This window comes from Neocloeon triangulifer, unplaced genomic scaffold (assembly GCF_031216515.1).
Source record: "Neocloeon triangulifer isolate White Clay Creek 2 clone unplaced genomic scaffold, ASM3121651v1 ptg000002l, whole genome shotgun sequence".
Lineage (NCBI taxonomy): Eukaryota > Metazoa > Arthropoda > Insecta > Ephemeroptera > Baetidae > Neocloeon > Neocloeon triangulifer.
In genome coordinates, this window is record NW_026775545.1 from 7,553,228 (window position 1) to 7,572,352 (window position 19,125).

General features: G+C 35.4%; 2 protein-coding genes and 2 long non-coding RNA genes across 6 annotated transcripts in view; 2 read left to right on the forward strand and 2 right to left on the reverse strand.

The window, feature by feature from the left end:
• Nucleotides 1-217: 217 nt before the first annotated feature.
• Nucleotides 218-2,792, forward strand: LOC132205031 (apolipoprotein D-like). 2 transcript variants are annotated; one of them, XM_059633849.1, is made up of 7 exons: nt 218-389; nt 543-673; nt 737-837; nt 1,214-1,306; nt 1,377-1,532; nt 2,347-2,391; nt 2,443-2,792. In XM_059633849.1, exons 1-7 carry the CDS (start codon nt 258-260, stop codon nt 2,685-2,687), a joined length of 903 nt encoding a protein of 300 aa, XP_059489832.1. In that variant the 5' UTR covers nt 218-257; the 3' UTR covers nt 2,688-2,792. The 2 variants fall into 2 exon arrangements, with proteins under 2 accessions (XP_059489832.1, XP_059489831.1); XM_059633848.1 differs by having other exon boundaries at nt 2,347-2,792.
• Nucleotides 2,793-8,595: 5,803 nt separating this feature from the next.
• Nucleotides 8,596-19,125, forward strand: part of LOC132205018 (lachesin-like) — a 102,059-nt gene continuing 91,529 nt past the window's right edge. For both annotated transcript variants that reach the window (XM_059633824.1, XM_059633825.1), the window contains exon 1: nt 8,596-8,931. In XM_059633824.1, coding sequence (XP_059489807.1) covers nt 8,859-8,931 — 73 coding nt within the window. In that variant the 5' untranslated portion in view covers nt 8,596-8,858. The remainder of the gene's footprint in view (nt 8,932-19,125) is intronic.
• Nucleotides 14,079-14,886, reverse strand: LOC132205315 (uncharacterized). The gene is made up of 3 exons (XR_009442684.1): nt 14,707-14,886; nt 14,548-14,637; nt 14,079-14,334 (listed from the first exon to the last, which is right to left on the reverse strand). It is a non-coding gene; the product is annotated as an uncharacterized LOC132205315 (long non-coding RNA).
• Nucleotides 16,328-17,089, reverse strand: LOC132205391 (uncharacterized). The gene is made up of 3 exons (XR_009442691.1): nt 16,956-17,089; nt 16,811-16,885; nt 16,328-16,593 (listed from the first exon to the last, which is right to left on the reverse strand). It is a non-coding gene; the product is annotated as an uncharacterized LOC132205391 (long non-coding RNA).

Genomic DNA, 19,125 nt, shown 5'->3' on the forward strand with positions numbered 1-19,125 from the left:
TTAAGTATTTTTTTTTTTTAAATTGGGAAATAAAATTAAAAAAAAAACGTTATGTAACAATAATACAAACAATCTGCCATTCCCTTTAAGAATTTAAAAAATCCCTTTCAAAGCAACCTTCGGCTGAAAGATAATACTTATCGGTCACCTGAAATCACATGGCCACGCACCTGAAACCAATATAAGCCATCGCACAAAATGTTTCTCAAACACTTTTAGTTAGACGCTTTACATGAAAACATAATAATTTAGTGCAAATGTGGTCCACAATGTGCTTGCTCCTCTCTGTGGTGCTCATGAGTGCCACTGTTTCGGAGGCACAGGTTCTTATGAATGGTGCCACGTGCCCTACACTGGTCAAATTCATGTCCTTTTTTGACACCAACGATGTAAGTTTCGTGTTTGTTTTTCATTTTATATATTTTTTATGTGTTTTTTTTTTTTATTATTAAGAAAAGTTAATCATATTGTCATTCATAGCTCTATAGCCTTTGAAATCCTACACTAAAATGTAAATCTTGAATATATTTTTTCTCCCCCAGTTTACCGGGACGTGGTACGAAATGATCCGCACCAAGCGATGGGTGGGCACCGAAATCGGATGTGTCACTCACAGTCTGCAGATGAACTCTCAATTTAACATTTCCTACGTAACGCAGACCTACAGTCCCACGTAAGGAATTCGCGTCCCGATTGCTATTTTTATATTCACCAAAAATTCGCTCGTTTGATGCAGGCTCAAGAAAGTAATGACGGAAATGGGTGACGCAGAGATTGCTTTGGAGAAATACGATGGCAGTTCAAAAGGCATTGTGGTCTTCGATATTGTTGAATATGGTAAGTGCTCTGATTTATTTTTAACTCTGAAGGATTTTTAAAAAGCAGTATTTAAAAAAAAAATTATTAAAATTTCCCATCAGGAAAAAAATGCAATTAATTCCAATCAGCATTTCAAAATAATAGCATCAAGAAAAATTTTGAATTTGATGTAAAAAACAAAAAATTAATTAAATGGTTGAATAAAATTATGCAAGCCTTTCCGCTTTTTTTTTCTTGAAAAATAAAATAAATAATAATAGTTTTTGCGGCAGTTTTTACTTGATATATATTTTTATTTTAAAGAAGCAGCTTAAAATTTGCAAAATTTTCGCGAATGGGGTGTGTTTTAGTGAGCGAGTTTTAGCTGACTGAGTAGATGATGATTATATTTCAGGAACAATGAGCGAGCTGGTGCTGCTCGACACGGACTACACAAGTTTTGCAGTGCTCTGGTCTTGCTCCCCGACAGACGAGGATTTGCATTTCGGTGAGAGTGAAATAATCCACCCGCCGAGCTCGGCGGGACGAACGCGCTAATAACGTGTTGTTTAACGCAGAGAACACCATGATTTGGACGAGGGATAAAGTGCCGAAGGCTTCCGCTCTGACCAGGGGATTACGCGCCCTAGACAGCAACAACCTCTCGCGCAATTATCTCTCCTACACCAGTCACCGCAACTGCCCTGAGTTCGCGCCTCTTGGACCTGATCAGGGTGAGATAACGTCCCAGACTTAAGCCTCTCGCCAATCTGTTTGCTCCCTTGTGCCTCCCTTGGTTTCCCAGAAGCTAAATATTTAACTTCTTCTCAACTTGTGTTGGCCCTCTTCTGTACTCTCCTTTTTGGCTCTTAACAAAAAATATGAATGCAATATGTATTTCATTAATACTGATTAATACATGCATGAAAAATAATTGTATAACTCTCAAGTTTTCGGTAATTGAATTTCGCAATGAAAACCATACAATGAGAAATCACAGAATTATGCATTCATTAAAAATGGAGCAATCGATTAATTACTTCAAAACTATAATTCCTAAAAAACCCATTATATGATTTACATTGAATAAGAAAATGTGGCTCTCAAAGCGTAATAATACAATTCAATTCAATTGGAACCAATTCAAAAGCCGAATCAAAGCAGTTTCCATAGTGTGTGGACCAATCAGAAGTGGTGCCATGAAGGTACCTTTTCTTGAAAGGCCTAACATTAAATACATTAGAAATTAAATTAATTAATTAATTGTAAGTAGACTCCTCTGAATATAGGCATTTCAGCCTGGATAATAACATAGTTAATTTTTTTGCTTATAATTATGCTAATTTAAGTAATTAAAAAAAATATTTATATAAAAAAATTTAAACGGAATTAATTCGTTGCTAAATGTTGCATCTGAAATGTTCTAATTTTTTATTGTTTAAGATGTTACCAGATGTTACTTATATTCAGAATTTTTTTTATGTTTTCAACAAAAATTATTTGTCATATAATAAATTGTTTGCTATTTTTTAAACTTTCAATTTTTAGGGTGGGGAATTATAGCAACAAATATGCCTGGAAATGGATCAAATGATATGCCAGGAAATGGAACAACTAATATGCCTCCTGGAAATGAAACGGTCAATATGCCTGTAAATGGAATGGTCAATATGAGTGTCAATGGATCAACTAATATGCCTGGAATTGTAACAACTATTATGCCTGTTGTAACCACACCACCTGTCGCTTCATCTTCAGCCACCTTGATGTCTCCGAGCATTAGCTCAAGTTCAAACACAAAAAATCTAGTTGCGAGTACACCAGCAGTACCAGTTACTTCAGCAACCAAAGCATCCAATCAAATCTCAAATTCCTCGAAAACCAATTGATTTATGCTTGTAAAATTGAAACACAATATTTATTATTTACGTACTGACGAAGTTTCATGCCATTGCAAAAAGTGGAATAAAGGAACAGTTTCATCTAGTTTCACCAGAGAAGACTGGTTTCATTCAAAGCTTAGAGCGTTACACTTGTTTGTAGCGCGTGATTAATGAATTCCAAGTAGGTGCTTGGCAGCAAGTTACTGCTCTCGGCTCGGGAGCTGCAAATTAAAAGGCGCAAGCGGCAAAGTAGTAAGGAGCGCAGGAAATGTTAATTATTTGCATCACGGCGCAAAGCTGGCTTTGCCAAGTTCACTCATATATTAGGGTAATGACCACAAACAAGTTTTACGTAATATGCATAGACGAGCAACTTTCTTGCATCACCCAGCTTCAAACTTGAGGCACCAAAAACATGCCGAGAGCCCTTCGTTCTATCCGGAGAGCTGATAAGAAAACACGCGCCCATTTAATACCGGTCGGTGTGTTTCAACATAAGCCCCATGCACTGCACTTTGCTTCAAACTTGCAAACAAATTTTATTGAAAATCGATCTTGACTCGAACGCTTTGTGCGAGGAAACACAAGAGAGATAAGCAATAGTGGAATTGCGGAGGTGATTTACTTTTGAACTTTGTACCACGGAACGTTACGCAATTCAGGTATTTTTTAAAATTATTATTTTAATAATTTCTGTATATTTGTCCAAATTTTTACAAAATGTTTACAGGCAGCAAAAAAAATTGAAAGGGAAAATAAATTTTTGTTCTTATTGTTATTATTTTGATGTTTTATATTAAAAATAATTCTTGATAATTATTCATTTTTTTTTCAATTGAATATAAATTTAGAAACGGGTTAATTGGATCAACAAAGTAACAATACAATTAAATTTTTTTCTCATAGCCGCCATGATACAAGAAGAGGAAAATTAAATTATATGATTTTTTATTCTTCTCGGTCAATACAAAAAAATTTGAAATTCCTCTTATTTTAGTGCATAAATTTAGGAAAATTCCCCAAAAATAATTTCTAGAAACTTTGAAATTGCGTAATTTGCATGCGAAAACAAAGCTGCAAGTTGTAAAAGACGTGGGTTGGATTTCCATTTTGTAAAAGCTTCAAGGAATTTTGAATGAGTGTGCGAGACAGAAAGGCGCTCATGCAGCAGAGAGAAGTAAGTTCTCCTCTCAACGTTAAAAGAGTCATACACCTGTAATAATAAAGTTTGCGCGCTCACACGCAGTATACCATCTGTGGGTGAAATTACATTATATGTGTAAATGTATTTCCGCGGTACACACACACTCTCTCCCGTTTTAATAGACACGTGGGGTTAATCAAGAGTGCGGCAGGTTTCGTTCCGAACGCACAAGAAACGCGAATTTACGAGACTGCGATGTTATCTCGAGCCACATAAATTAGGCAACCCGCTGAACTCGGCGTCGTCATATTTCACGCGGCCGGTGCGTGCGTGTGCCGCTGAGAATGACGTCGCGGAACGTGGAAAAATTAATTAGCACAAGAGGCTTGACTTCTATATGATCCTGCGAGAAAAAACGTTTCATGAATTTGGGCAAAAATTTTCTCGAAAAACTTATTTCGCTGTTTTTCTCGAGTTCCTGCAGGTTATTGTAACGTAAAAAAGGCACATAAAATAACACAGAGCAGTTTTTTAGAACATCATCAGAGAAGTTTTTTATGGCCAAAATTGTAGAAAAGGAAACTTGCCCTGTTCGTCTGATTGCATTTTATTTTATTTTATGGTGCTACTTTAAATTAAGGGTCTGCGTGGCTAACATTTTGCGTGAGACTTTACAATTGCGCGTGACTTTGTTTGTTTTAAACCAATTGCATTTCTTTAATCTGTTAATGAGATCCAGATGCTTAAAAATTCTGGGTAGCATTAAATCTGATCAAGGTACCTCAGTAAAATTTTGAAACATACACTCTGAAGTATATTAAGTAAAGAAATTTATTGTGCTTGCTTATACTCTATCCCATCATATAGTTCTTTTTTATAAGGTAATCGATCTCAATTGGTAACATTCTAAGCACTTTTGAAAATTTGATAAAAATTTTTTTTTAAATTTTCACTCCTTTCAATAAATATAATTATTAAAACTAGAAAAAAATCATAAACAAGAACATCCCCAAGGATAGAATTCCTGACAATAAGCAATGGAACAAAACAAGAAACAAGCGTGGAGCGAAAAAGTGCATTGCTATTGAAAAAAAATTTCTCTGTTAGGAATAAGTAGATTGTTAAAAAAAAAATCATAATAATGACGAAAAATTTAGAATTTGTACCCTAACTGTACTTTCATTTGATAAGTACAGAAGTCTTTTTAAAAACATTATAAAATTTTATAGAAATCCATTATTCTGCGCACATTAAAAAAAAAATCTTTTCAAGGGTGCTTGTAGCCTGAAAATGATAATTATTATAAATTATAATACGATTTCTTATTGTTAGCTCTCAACGTTTTTTTCCCTCTTCAGATTTCTTAATTTTCAGACGCTTCCTCGCAAAAAAAAACTACGCTGAAGTTGCTAGGGCGAGCTCGGAGCACAAAGAGCCTAATTGATTTCATCAGCAGTTCACCTGTTCGCCACTTTTTTGCCATTCAGGTCGCGCATCTGCCGCGTCGGCTGAAATCCGGTGTGCTCGCTGCGGTTGGTCACTCGGCCGGCCGGATTTATTTTGTATCGATTGCGCCGAGAAGAAAAGCCAGAGAGATGCACCTGGATTTCCGCCGAGTGAATTGCGATGGAGGCGGCGATTGTGATTCTATTTCGCCTCCTCGATCGGCCCGGCGCTTATTATAAAGCCGAGGGGATGACCGCACGAACTCCTTCAGAAAATCGGCTCATGAGAAATCGGGTCACGTGTGCCCAGGACCTTTCGCCTGCTGAAGGGGCGTTCTATTCTGCTGACAGGTGGCATCGCATATTGACAACTGCTGCGGCGGCCACACGCTCAATCCCACACGGCATTTGTGCGGTGTGGGTGACTGACTGCACGGATTCTCAAAATAAGGATTTTTTTTTTTTCAAATTTTATGAAACCTATGTTTCACTAAAATTTGATTGCACTAATAAAATTATTTTAAATGCGATAAAATATTAAGTTATTAAAATTTAAAAAAAAAATAAGAATATTTGTAATTAATTTATCTAATTTTTTTATTTACCAATTAGAAAAAAAAATTCTGTTGAATTGTCTTTTTTTCTAACTAAACCTTCAGTTATAAAAGATTAATGGTTTTAAATATTTTAAAATATTATTTTTAACAGCAAAAATTTAACCAGACACCCGAGAAGGTGTTAGCACTAGAGATCGCATTTGAGTTTTGAGCATTTGTGTGGCTTTCCGTGAGTGTGTGGACGGCCTATCTTCATTTCAGCAGCTGCCACACGTAATATTCCAAAAGGGTCAAACACACTCCAATTTATCCGCAAATAATCCCTGTTTGCTGCGATGGTCGTACTCGCGAGCAGTTAGGGTCATAAAGCTCTGTCTATGTACTCGTGTTCGTTTGTCAAGAGCAGGGCAAACAAACTGAAATTTGATATTAGTAGCAAACTGCTTGTTTCCTAGAAATCGGTGCTCACCTGGAGTTGGAAAAAGTAAACTTCATCATTCAAATTGTCATCGACCATTGAGAAAAGTTGCATTTTATTCTGATAATGTTGTAATATAAAAAATGGGTATCAAAATATTTTCATGAATTGTAAGATCCAATTAAAAATAATTTAATACTTCAATATTGAGTACGTAAAACTGAAGGATGTGTAATTATAAACTGAAAAGCGGTTCAAAATAATATTTATACAATTCCTCACTTTTAGGCTCTTTCATTGGGACAAAGCAGGTGGTGTTATTTTTTAAATTTGCAATAGAGGGCGTATCAAATTCCTATGCAAGAGATCCGTTTTATTATTCATCCAAGGTCGACTTTTGCCCAAACGACGACACGCTTCAGTCAGGCAGTGAATAAATTAGAATTTTAATTGGCTCGGCGCGTAGACGAAAGGCCGTCAGCGGAGATAAAGTAGGCTACGTGCTGTAATTGCAGGCACACTCCGGCGTTCCTCCTTCAGGGCGGCAAAGTATGCAAATTCAAGCACCCCGCAGCAGTCATTTGCAGTTATCCCCGTCTCATTATCGCAGCAGTCGCGATGTCAAAGAAGCAGCGAAAGAAAAACTGGCAAAACTTTTATAATGAGAGAGAGCCAGCCGAGAGCACCTTTTCCAGATATTAAATCGGCAAAAAGTCGGCACAAAACCACTCGACTTGGTTAGTTGGAAACTTTTTCATTCTTTGTTTGCTGGCGGGCGCATTCTTTCTGGCTGCACCTTTCGTCCACCTGCTCCGTCTCTCACCCACTTTAATTGTATTTTTATGCTAATCATAAAAAAGTTCGCTTTAGAGTCGCACTGGAAAATAAATTAAAATTTTATAGACGAGCTGTCAGCGACAGGGCGCGCACCGAAAAACAAACCTTAACCTTCTCACCCCGAGATTAAAGTCGTTAAGGACTGTTGAAAGCATAAAGTGCGAGATTTTTCATAATTGCCGGTTGCGGCTGGCGGACCGAGAGACATCTGCTCGCGGAGGGCAATGGGGTGCAAAATGAGAGTGCCGCCCTAACTGGGGCAGATCAAATCTGCGCTTATAAATTATGATTATTGCGCCCCCACGACAATGATAAACGGCGCCAAGTGCAAATATCTCGTCGCGTCTCATGCTGAATTTCTTCTTGTGATATAATAATATATGCGGGGGTGCGAGCGGATTATTTTCGTTTTTATTCTCTATACCAAAACATTTGAAGGTTTCTCATTATATTGTAAATTTTGTAAATGATCCAAATGAAAATAAATAACATTATTGTTAATTATTATGAAATGATAACAAATATTTCATTGTAAATATTAAAAAAAAACGCACTCTCCCTGAACTCTCCTATAACCATCCAATTCCATAAGAAATTTTCAACACACGAATTATTCATGACGTAATTTAGACGCAATGTTATCAAAATCAGCACAGTGTGATGCACTCCCACCTCGTTGTCTTCGCGCTCATTACTGATAGCGCCAAATCGTGCCACACTCGCCTTAGTCACCGTTTTAAAAAAAGACATTAAACACATTTGCACTACATTTATAATTTTATAAAGCAAAGCATACACAAACAATAATTATCAATAAAAATGCATTTTTTTTCACGCTCAATTTCTTTATGTTCAGCTGTGATAGGGAGTTTCAGGAGTAAATATAATTTTTGCAATTCAAACTAATTTTTCTAATAAATAATTAAAGTTATATAATATAAAATTAAATAAAATATTAATAATAATGATTTTTAAATAAAACAATTAAAGTAATTGAAAGTAATGGAAGAAAGAATTTACTTGCATAAGTTATTTAAAAAAAAGGATTTAAATAATTTGAATAAAAGTATAAAAGCTTATTTGCTTTTTATAAGAAAACACAAAGCAATAAATTTATATATTAAAGCTTACTTTAAATTTGAATCACCATTAACAAACTATAAATAATTATTAATAATTATGAAATAAAAAATAAAGTTTAAAATTCTCTAATCTATATAGATGTGTCTCACTGTGTCTATCAATAAAACATATAAAATATCCACGTTTAAAATTATTGCATTTTTTTTTTAAACTATGAATTTTAATACTTTATCTTATCAGCATAATTCTAAGAGCGAGTAAATTGATAAAAGTTTACTTAAAAAAGAGCAGTTGAGCTATATACATATCGTGTACCGGGGTGCTGGGAACAAGCGAGGGTGTCTGTTTGGGGGTGCACAGAGCGCTGGCGCACATCAAGCGCAACCCTCCGAGTCGCGCGCTGAGCAGGTAGACCGGCCGCAAACGACGGTCGAGCTGTTCGCCCGCCGCCGCTCAGTTGCACCAAAGACTCACCCCCGGTCGGACGCTTGCTCCTCGCCACTCCACAGCCACCCCGACGACGACCACGACGTCTCCGCCGCAACCACCCTTGCCAGTCAAGTTTTCGCCTCTTTTGGACAGATATGAGTGAAGGAGTGTGAAAAGCGTTCGAACTCGAGTTGGACAATCGTTTTGCACGAAATTCAACCAGTTGTTGTCAACATAATTTCCTGGACTTGGTGAAACAAAATCATGAAGGAGCTAATTAAATTCCTCTGGGCTTTCTGTACATTGCTGCTGACCGACTCGACGCTCGCCTACCAAGGTTTGTTTATTAGTTTTCCCGTTTGAAACTACGTTTTGATTCTGAGAATTTTCGGTATCCATCTCTCTAGAGTCTAATTTGCTACATCCTCCGCGTGCCTCTTGTTTTTGCTGCTAGTATTATATTCACAAGTAAGATATTTACATTATCTTCAAAGTTCATGCATACAACTCTGGAGTACGACTTGCAAACAGTGCTGAATATTGCTATATTGCCACAGATTATAACAGGATAGTGATGGTTTGAAAATTAGTGCAAGAAAAACTTTTTAAAGGTTTTGAGTAAGAAATTTAATTTCAGAGGTAAAGGTGTAAACCCAATAAACAAACTTTTGAAACCAAAGCACAATTATTGTCTGTCTAAATTTGAAAAATAATATTTTATAAGGTAAGATTTATGTGATTAAACTGATATAAAAAAATATTTAATTTAAATAAACCGCTTTATTATTGAAAGTTATTTTCAATATGCTACAGTTTTTTTGTTCAATAATGACGGAGAAGGCCAAATAAATCCATAAAATCAAACCTACAAATCATAAAAATGAAATTAGAGTTTTTTTTTTTTTTCAAATTTCCTCATTTGCTTATTTTTTATTATGAATATCAGAGACAATTATGGGCAGTCCAAAAGTTTAAAAATGTCTTTTAAACCATGAATATAAACGATTTCATAGTCTTTTTCTGAATCCTAAACCACGCAAGCAATAAACATTTTCTCTTCAAATTTTCTATCTGAATTTGAAACTAAATGATTAATCGCACTGAAAATTATTACATTTAAGAAAGAGGAAATTTTTAAGAGACTTTAAACTGAAAATTTAAGCTTTTATTGATGTTAAGATTCCTAAAAAAAAGACAATGAAAATCTTGCAATTTGTAAATTATACTTCAGAATATGATGCATACTTTTTATTAAATGCTGTTTACATTCGTTTATTTTAAATATATATAAAAGAAGAGAATCAAAATCAAATTTGTAATGTTTATATAAATAAATTAAATTTTTTAATATTATCGTATTGGAAAAAATTATAATTAGAGTTTTAGAAATGCAACTCAAAATTTAACCACGAAACATTTTGCGTTATTAAAAACTAGATTAGTCCGTAGGAAAAGCGGAGTGTGTGCGTTTTCTTGCAAAAAATCCCGCTTAATTTGTCCACCCTGGGAATGTCCGTCTCCGGCGGCGACAAATTTGACATGAGCTGATTAATAAAAAGTTGTTCCGCCGGCGCCGCCTGCGTGGGCAGCGGAAAAAATTCACCACCGACGGACGCTTCCTTACTTTCCGCTTTTGAGTGGATTTCCTTTTCTTTGGCCTGATCCCCGAGAGACCGGACGGCTGCTGGACAAATTACTGCCGCAGGTCAAAAGAGCAAAGAGCGAACCCGGAGACGGACTTTTTCGCCACAGCCGGATGAACAAGAGTGTGGCCATATTTTTACGATCCACTTAAGACTTTTGTCTTCTCTTGGCCGTCCAGCAAATAATGATTTTCGGCGCATCTTCCTCTCACCGCACACTCCATTATTTTTATTCCTTCATCACCTGTTGAAAATTTAATATTAACCTCCGTGTGTGTGCCTCGGCGTAAAAGCGGCCGCCCCCGTGCATAAAACACACAGCAGCAGGTATGAGAGGACGCGCCGAGTTGTAAAACTTTTTATATACGCGCGGCGCGAGCTCGCTTTCGCGTTCATTCCGAATGTGCGGCTGGGGAAAATCAATGTAGTGGAAAATTGCGCCGAGCAAGGATGACGCTCAAAAAAGCTTTAAATGCCTTTCCGCGAATGGGCTTTTTCATTTCTCACTGCGGGCCATGCATTTTTGCAGTGACTAAAAGTGAGAGAAGCAGCGCCGGAAAAATTGCCAGCTCTTTATTATTATGGGGCCATCAGGCTTCTAGAAACCCCGACAAACGGCTGATCTTCACGTTTACTTAAGTGTTAGGATGCAAATTTTACTCTTTTTAAATCTGGGAATACTTAGAAATAATTTGATACTGCTGACCTGTTTTCTGTAACGTTTTTTAAATATTCCAACTGGAAAAAATTACCATTGCCAAAATGAACTATTCTGCTAATTAAGATTAAATCTGCTGGGAGAAGTTAATTGAGAACCTTAGTATTGCATAGGCAATACATAAAAAAATAAACAATGGTGTCTACATTGATCAATAAGTTGTTTACTTTAAGTTGCATTTTTTAATTTTATTGCTGCATTAAAAATAATTACATTCAGACCTAGACCGGGCTAGACAGTGTTTTTTACTAATAATTTTATTAATTGTCATACAAAGTCGCAAAGACAAATAGGATAAATTATATTATCTCACCGCGGCTTGTCTTTTTGAACTAGGAAGTTGTAGCAAACAATTACGGCTAATGGCGTGCAATTTTCTCAAACAATTCATTATTTTCCTCCGACAAATGAATATTTTAAGAAAGTGGTTTTTCAAGAAGTAGAAGAATAAAAAAAACAATGAACATTGTATTATTATAATAAAAAAAGTCTGAAATTTGAAGGAATGAATTGATCAAAACTATTGTTCAATGAAAACAGACATTGATGGATTTTTAGAATATATTCTTAACATTTACACAACATATAATTTAATTTCGAATGTTCAAGATGGACAAATCTCAACATTTTAGTTAAAAGGTGCTATAAAAGTGGTACAACTTGAGCAATTGCTGTAGAGATTTGGTTAATGTGTTGAAACGCCCATAATTTTCGCAATCAGATTAGTCGGCGAATGGCTTTTGCAAGCCCGAAATAATGACCGAGGCTGCGGAAAAAGTCTTGGAGCAAATTTATCAGTGGAGGTCGACAGCGGAAACGGCGCGGCTGCTCGAATTGGCGAGCGAAATTGGGTGCAAACGCGTCCGAAAGTGCGAGAGAGATTGTGGCTGCTGTTTTGCATTATTATTCGCTCGGCGCCGGTGAATTATGGTCGGGCGAGCCAGCGAGCGGCAGGGCGAAATTTGTTGTGCCGGGGACAATGGCATGCATTTGCAGTGCTAAGTACGTGAGTTATTATCGCGCTCTCGACGCGACACAAAACATTTTTGTACATATACAGTCGCGCACGCACAAAGGAAGGAAATTCGGAAAGAAAGAAAAGCAAAAGCGGCGGCGTTCCACTTTCGCAGAAACCGCACGCGTGGAGGAGTGAGTGGAAAAAATTAATTAATGGAACAAGAGAGCGAGAAAGAGAACAACGTGCACGCAACGCCGGGGCGAATAAACAGAGTAGGCCCATAAAAGGACGGAGCGAGAAAGTGCTCGGCCATTCAGAGCCGCGACATGCTTATTATTATTTCGCTTGCATGCCGCCAAAAGGCTTTTGTGCCAAATAAAACTCACATCCACGTACACAATAAAGCATAAAGTTGTGTTCAGCCTCGCTCTCTGAGACCTAAATATGCGTACACGCTCAACCAGTGAATTGCCTTATGCATATTCAAGCCGGGTTCACTTGAATAGGTGTCTAATTAATTCGGGTTTACAGAGCTTCAAAATTATTTTGATTCTGAATTTCACCACCTAAAATTTAAATAATGGTAGCAAATTGTTATTTGCTAGTGGATACTATTTTACCCTCAAAGGAGAGATGATAAAATTTTTTATTTTAATTTTGTAAAATTTAAAGTTTGGGTTTGATTAATTTTAAAACTTGAAAATTAAACTAAAAAAAATTAACTTCAAATAAAATTTTCTTCGTCCAAGAAGAAACTGCTCAAATTATTACAAGAAGAGTCCCCTTACAATTAGGCAACGATGAACTTATAAAAAATTATGTATAAATAAGTCAACGAAAGGCTCATAATTATAAATAATTCCTATGTACTTGATGAATTACACAAAATCATTAAATCGTTTTATTGAACCTTCTGCACAGAAATTAAAATTAATTTATTCTAAAATGGTTTTGGAAACTTAAGTTTATTAATGGGACGAATAAGTCTTCCTCTGACATGAATATTTCCATCTATTTTATTTTTATAACCAATTTCAGAATCCTCAATAAATCAATAAGTCACTCAATCACTTTTTACTCCAGATAGATTGAGCAACAAGCGCAGTGGGATATTTTAGCATGCCATGAGATCCACAATCGCTTAATTAAACGGACCCGTTCAGCGTACATTCATTCAATCAATCACGATGAAATCTCAAACTCTTGCTCCCTCTGCAATAGCTCGGCACTAAAAACTGCCTACATTCTTGCATGCGTGAGCCCACTTGGCACGCGAATGTGGATGAATATTGAATGAACGGCGCTGAGTTTAGGACCAGCTTCCGGCTTTGGTTCCTTTTCCGCCGTTGTGGCTGGCCAGGGCTTTTTTATTGCCCAAGTCCGGGCCAAGCTATTTTGAATTAATTAGTCGCAGCAACACGCCGCCGAAAATTACACACGCACAAACACCCTCCCAAATGGCCGTCGGCGTTGTCCGCTAATTAAATTGGAAAAGTTTTGAACCCACGTTGGTGTTTTCCGGGCATTTTGATGAATAATTAGTGCCAAAATTACAAAGCTATTAACCGCCTTCACTCGCTTGGTGACCGGAAAAGGCGTCGACCCGGTATTTTTTTAGTGAAGTCAACAGATTTCTGCTTGATTTGATAATGCCAAAATAATTTAAACAAGATCTAAACGGCCTCTTTTGTTGGAATGAATTTAGAATTGAATGGAGAGGTCACGCCTTATCAATACTATCCACTAACACCATATTACTAAAAATGAGTAAATTGTTTGCATGTGCCCTTAGAAGGTTGGTGACGTAAACAACTTGCATGCAAAATAAAACAAACAAATATTCTCTCAGCTGGCCCATTGGTTTACTTCGGAGTATTTAATTTTAAACCGAATAAAATATCAAACCTTTTACTGTTTTACTATGGCTTTTTCGATTTGTTATATATAGTATATATTTTTTAATGCATTTTAAGATCAATCATTATACATATGAAAATTTGATCTTTGTTATACAAATTTGGAATACAAAAGTAAAATTTTAATTTATAAGACACAAAGAATTCAACTATCAGTGTACGATTTTTCCATTAAATGTGAACTTTTTACAAGAATAAAGATTAGATTAGATTAGATTTTTTTTATTTATTCATTTGAGCACAAAATATACATTCATTTAATATTTATTCACTATTTTATGGTTTACAATTACAATTGCAATAGAAAAGCTTCAATCATATCAAAACGATCTTTCTGCCGTTTGAAATAATCAATTGAATCCAATCTCAAATCCTTCTGTATAAGTTGCCAATTTAAATATTTCTTCTTTACAAAACACGAAATTTCCAAAATATGGATTCTGGCGGTTAGCTTGACGTCGGAGTTGTAGTGGTTGTTCTTCTCCGTAACCGAAAAGAGGTATTTCTGTAGAAAATTGTTAAAATAATCATGCGGTTATGCACTACATGTCACTAGAAATTTTTTATTATTTGCTTCATTGTCGCAGTGCATTCTGGTTTCCTGGTTTTATCCACTTACCATTTGATGCAATACAGTGTCAATGACAAACATAATTATGCTTCATATGCTTTTTGTTAAAATAATTAATAAATTAACATCTAAGACTAAAATTTTAACCTGCTCAATTGGCGCTTCTTGTTTTGCGGACTGCCGATGCTTGCATTCTTCGCATCATTAATAAAGACACCAGCTCCTTCTTTGCCATCTCTTGCATTTATTTTATCATAGAAAATATAAATTAGTATTAAAGTACGTGAATTATATTTTTTTCCATACTCTGTTGTCGTCATATAACTTGGTGTTGTCACATAAGCTGGTGTCGTCTGATTCTCCTCATCGCTATCAGTACCACTAGCAGTATGTATCATCTGGATCAAGCATAATATGGCTAGCGGAATGGCAAAAGACGCTTTCATTGCACAGGTCACAACTGAAACCTCCGAGCTGAGCAGTTCGAAATCACCGAAAGAAGTGAATTCCTAGCCGGCTTCCTTGTTCTTAATTGAGAGTCAAAAACAAGGGGGAGAGGGCACGCATTAACATTAATTATACGTTGGAATCACAGCGTGAGTCGCTGAAATTGTGTGAAAGCGCCACTATAACTTTTAAAAGACTTTAATTGCAAAGAGAAAAATTCTCGCAAACGGTACTTCAATTTAATCAACTTATTGAGGAAATCGTCTATTTATTTGTATATTATCATGTCATTTAAATGCTTAAAAATGTTAAGGTAGCAAACAAATTTATGAATTGATTATCTAATTTATTTTAAAAAAAACTTGAATTCAAAATCATAACTCCATATACTAAAACTAAATTGTAACGAAAGAGAAAAATTCACACCGCAGGTACATCGGTTTTACTTTATTTAAATTAAGAATATCCCGGTATTAAAATTTAATTTTTTTCCATAATATTAAAACGCTTAAAAATTGTAAAATGAATATTTCATTCCTTAGTTTACCTAAAAACTAAGACTCATCTAAAATTGATCTTCAATTTGAAAAACAATTTGATATAAAATTAGCTACTTCTTTTGCTGGGTAATTTTAACGTGGAATTGAAAAAAATTGAATGTTTCAACTCAATATACATATTTGTTACCAAACAAATACATATTTTTTAAGATGCGCAAATTAAAAAACAAAATCAATTTGATTTTTAACAGGGATGTTAACGACAATATATATTCGTGATATTATGCATAAAATGCAACAATTTATTTACTGCCAATGACAGCAAAATCAAATTAGAAACAATACGCAAAATAAATCTCTCACTATATATTCTTATTCTCAAAAATTGTATTATTTATTAAATATTTCTTGCTTCAATTACTGAGAACTTAGGTTGCGATTAAAGTTTATTGGCGCTCACGAGCCGATAAGTCAAAATAAATCACCAGTCGCACCAGGTATATATTCGTTAGGCAGTTTTAAAAACACTGGTAAATAAGGAGCGAATAGCTATAAATCAGCTGTATGTTCTTGCGATAATTTTAGAATTGCAAAAACGTGGTGGAGAGGATATATACACACATTATCATGAACTATCTTAAAATGACTCACAGCATGCATTTGTGTTGCTAAAATCCCATATAAGTGCTCCTAAAAGGTTTTAGGTTACATTCAAAGAGGAACACAAATGCCCAGCTGTGCATTGGGTTATCAAAGCACTACATTTTTCAAGAGAAGCGTCTAATTTTTCAGATATTTAATGCGAAGGATATAGTAATATGAATTGAAAATATGCCATTAAAATTTGTTGTATGTTAATAAGAAAAAGTAATTAAATAATTCAAAATAAGGAAAATGCAAAAGAAATGAATCAGCATTCGATATGTATTCAATTTTAGTTTCAAGAAATATTTATTGGGTTCGAATTCAGGGCAATTTTATTCAACCTTTTAAAGAAGTAACAAATGAAAATGCAATTTGAAAAAAAAAATTAAAAAAAACTCCAAAACAAGCAAGCATAAAATGAATTATTACGTCACTTTACAAGTTTAATAAAATTCAATCCATAACCTTCCCCAATAAGTTCCACATTCACAACGTCATTTTTTTCTTTACAAAACAGCAGTTTCCAGACTACTGATTCATTTTTTGACGTCGGTGTTGTACAACGGTTTCTCCATTAAACTTGGTAAAACGTATGTCCCTGCTGAAGAGCATAATTAGTTAATATGAATATCTTTATTCACCTGAGATAGTTTTAAAATCATAAACGTTCGTTCCATGGTTATTATTGGAATCAGAATCAAATAATAAATAATGAAAAATTGATTCAACCCGTAGACAAATATGTTTAAAAACTTTTTGATTCAATAACTAAGAACTTGATCCGAGTGCAAATAAATTTGGTTTGAAAAAAAACGTACCTTCTACTTGAGTGCGGCGTATCTGTCTTCTGTTTCTTCTGATGGTACATGCCACGAAAGAAAGTATTGTATCGCCTTGCATTGATTTTATCATATTAAAAGTATAAATTAGTAAAAAAGGATTTAAATGTTATTTTCTCAATACTCTGAGTTTGCCCCATAACCTGGTATTGTCCCATAATCAGGTGTCGTACATCCCTCCGCATTGCTATCAGTACTTGCTGAATGAATCATCAGGATCAACCATATTGCTAGTGGAATGGCAACGGACACTTTCATTGCACCGGTCGCACTAAATATCTCCAAGCTGAGCAGTTTGAAGTCACTTAAAGCGGCAGATACATAACCGGCCCCTTTGTTCTTGCGATAGTTTTAGAATATATGGAGAGAGAAAAAAGGTGGAGAGGGCACGTATTATCATTAACTACTTCAAAGCTCACGGCATAGTGTAGCTAATATTGCATAACATGCAAGTGTTGCTTCAAGGTTTTGGGGATTGCATGCCGAGAATCACACATAATCTAGTGATCGTTTATGAAACATAGATTTTTCAAACAATATTTTGTTTCATTAATTTGAAGGTGAATTTCTATTTATTTATTTAAATTGAGCTATTGAAGGTTTTTGAAATGGAACTAATTTGGATCAAATATTTTTATAATTTATTTCCAATCAAGCAGAAAGAAACCAAGGCATATACCAGATTATTATTTAATATATTGAATTTTCATTAAATTAATTAAATTTATTTTGAAAACAAATCAAAATTAAATTGCATTTCCTTACATGAAATTGGGTTCCGTCAAAGAATCAACATCAACCTTTTCAAATAAATTACTTCTCTCAACAAATTTTGTGTGCAGTTCCTCTTCAAAAGCAATTCGTCTGATTATATATCAGTTTAAATTCGACCAGGGATCTCAGATTTGAAAGATCAATAAACTTTGCATGCCACGAGACGACACGTTCAAATATATATCCGAGAGCCAGATGTTTACGGAGCGTGCGAAATTGTGGTGGCGGCGCGCGGGTGAATTTATGCGCGCCCGCCTGGCATCAATCGAAAGCGAGGCGGAATTCAAATCATGCGTACAACCCGCCCATGCACCCTCAACAAACTCGCGAAATACACATGCGGTACATTTTTTATTTTTATTGGCGCTCTCTCGCGACGGCGGCACGGATGGAGGCATCAGTATCGATGTCACAATTGTATCTGCTTGGCCAGGGCTGCTCTTTGCCGGCGAGAGAGCAAGTGAGCCGTGTGCGACTCTCTCGAGCTCCCTTTCGCATTATAAAGGCTCGAATTCACTTCGATTCAGGCTGTCAGGCTTAAATTGTTATTGGGCTCTTATTTCTGCTCGACCTGTCTCGAGGCGGCCAATAAGAAGCACCGGCGGCCTGAAATATTGCACGCGGCTCTGGCAAGAATTTTACCCAGCCCGGAGGCACAAACGCCTTTTTATTCTCGGGCGGACGTCGCTTTTTGCTCCTGTGGTGCTAAAACGCGTGCTTATTTATTGCCTTCCGAGTGAAATGGAAAATTGTGCCGCGGAAAATATTGCGCCGCCGCTCATTTTAATATCAATGCACGGATTTCGAGACCGTGACGGCGCAAGCTGGATTTTTATGAGGTTTTTTGTTGGTGAAGTAAAAAGTAACGGTCTCGCATTTCCTCTTCCAGGTTGATTGATATTATTACATAAATATTTGATACTGAAAATCGTGATAAACACAGTTTGGTAATTACGATTCCTTTTATAATACCCTAAATTTAAGCAAATGTTATAAAAACCAATTTGAAAATTGACATTTACTCCCACAATCAGGCTGATTAATGTAGCCTAAATTGACAGGTATTTTATTTATTTGTGCGCACAAATTGAACATTTCATTGAATAATTGGAATATAATATCAGCATTAACAAATCCATATTACAGCTTTACAAATCAATAAAAAATAACACATAACAAAAACTCCCTCAAGGAAAAACATGCCACGTAATTATTAATATTAGTATTTTTGTAATTTACTCATTTTGAAGTTATCAATTTAGTTGTTAATCAATATGAAAATTATAATAATTATTTCTTTTATTTGTAACAAAAGATTTTTTAACATAATACATAAAAACAAATGGAAAATAATTAATAGTAGGGAGAGAATCTTTGAATTATAGGACAGATGAGTAAAATGACATCACCACTTGCATGAATTTTGGTAAAACTTTTGAGATCACGTAGACTATCTCTGCCGCAGTGCGTTTAGATTGGCTATTTTGTATCGCAATAAAAAATAAATAAAACTTAAAGAA

What these genes read in the sequence shown, in the direction of transcription:
- LOC132205031 (XM_059633848.1), top strand. Translation starts at nt 258, where the DNA reads ATGTGGTCCACAATGTGCTTGCTCCTCTCTGTGGTGCTCATGAGTGCC. An exon ending in CCTTTTTTGACACCAACGAT is followed by an intron (nt 390 to 542) that starts GTAAGTTTCGTG and finishes TTTCTCCCCCAG; the next exon opens with TTTACCGGGACGTGGTACGA. An exon ending in CTTCGATATTGTTGAATATG is followed by an intron (nt 838 to 1,213) that starts GTAAGTGCTCTG and finishes ATTATATTTCAG; the next exon opens with GAACAATGAGCGAGCTGGTG.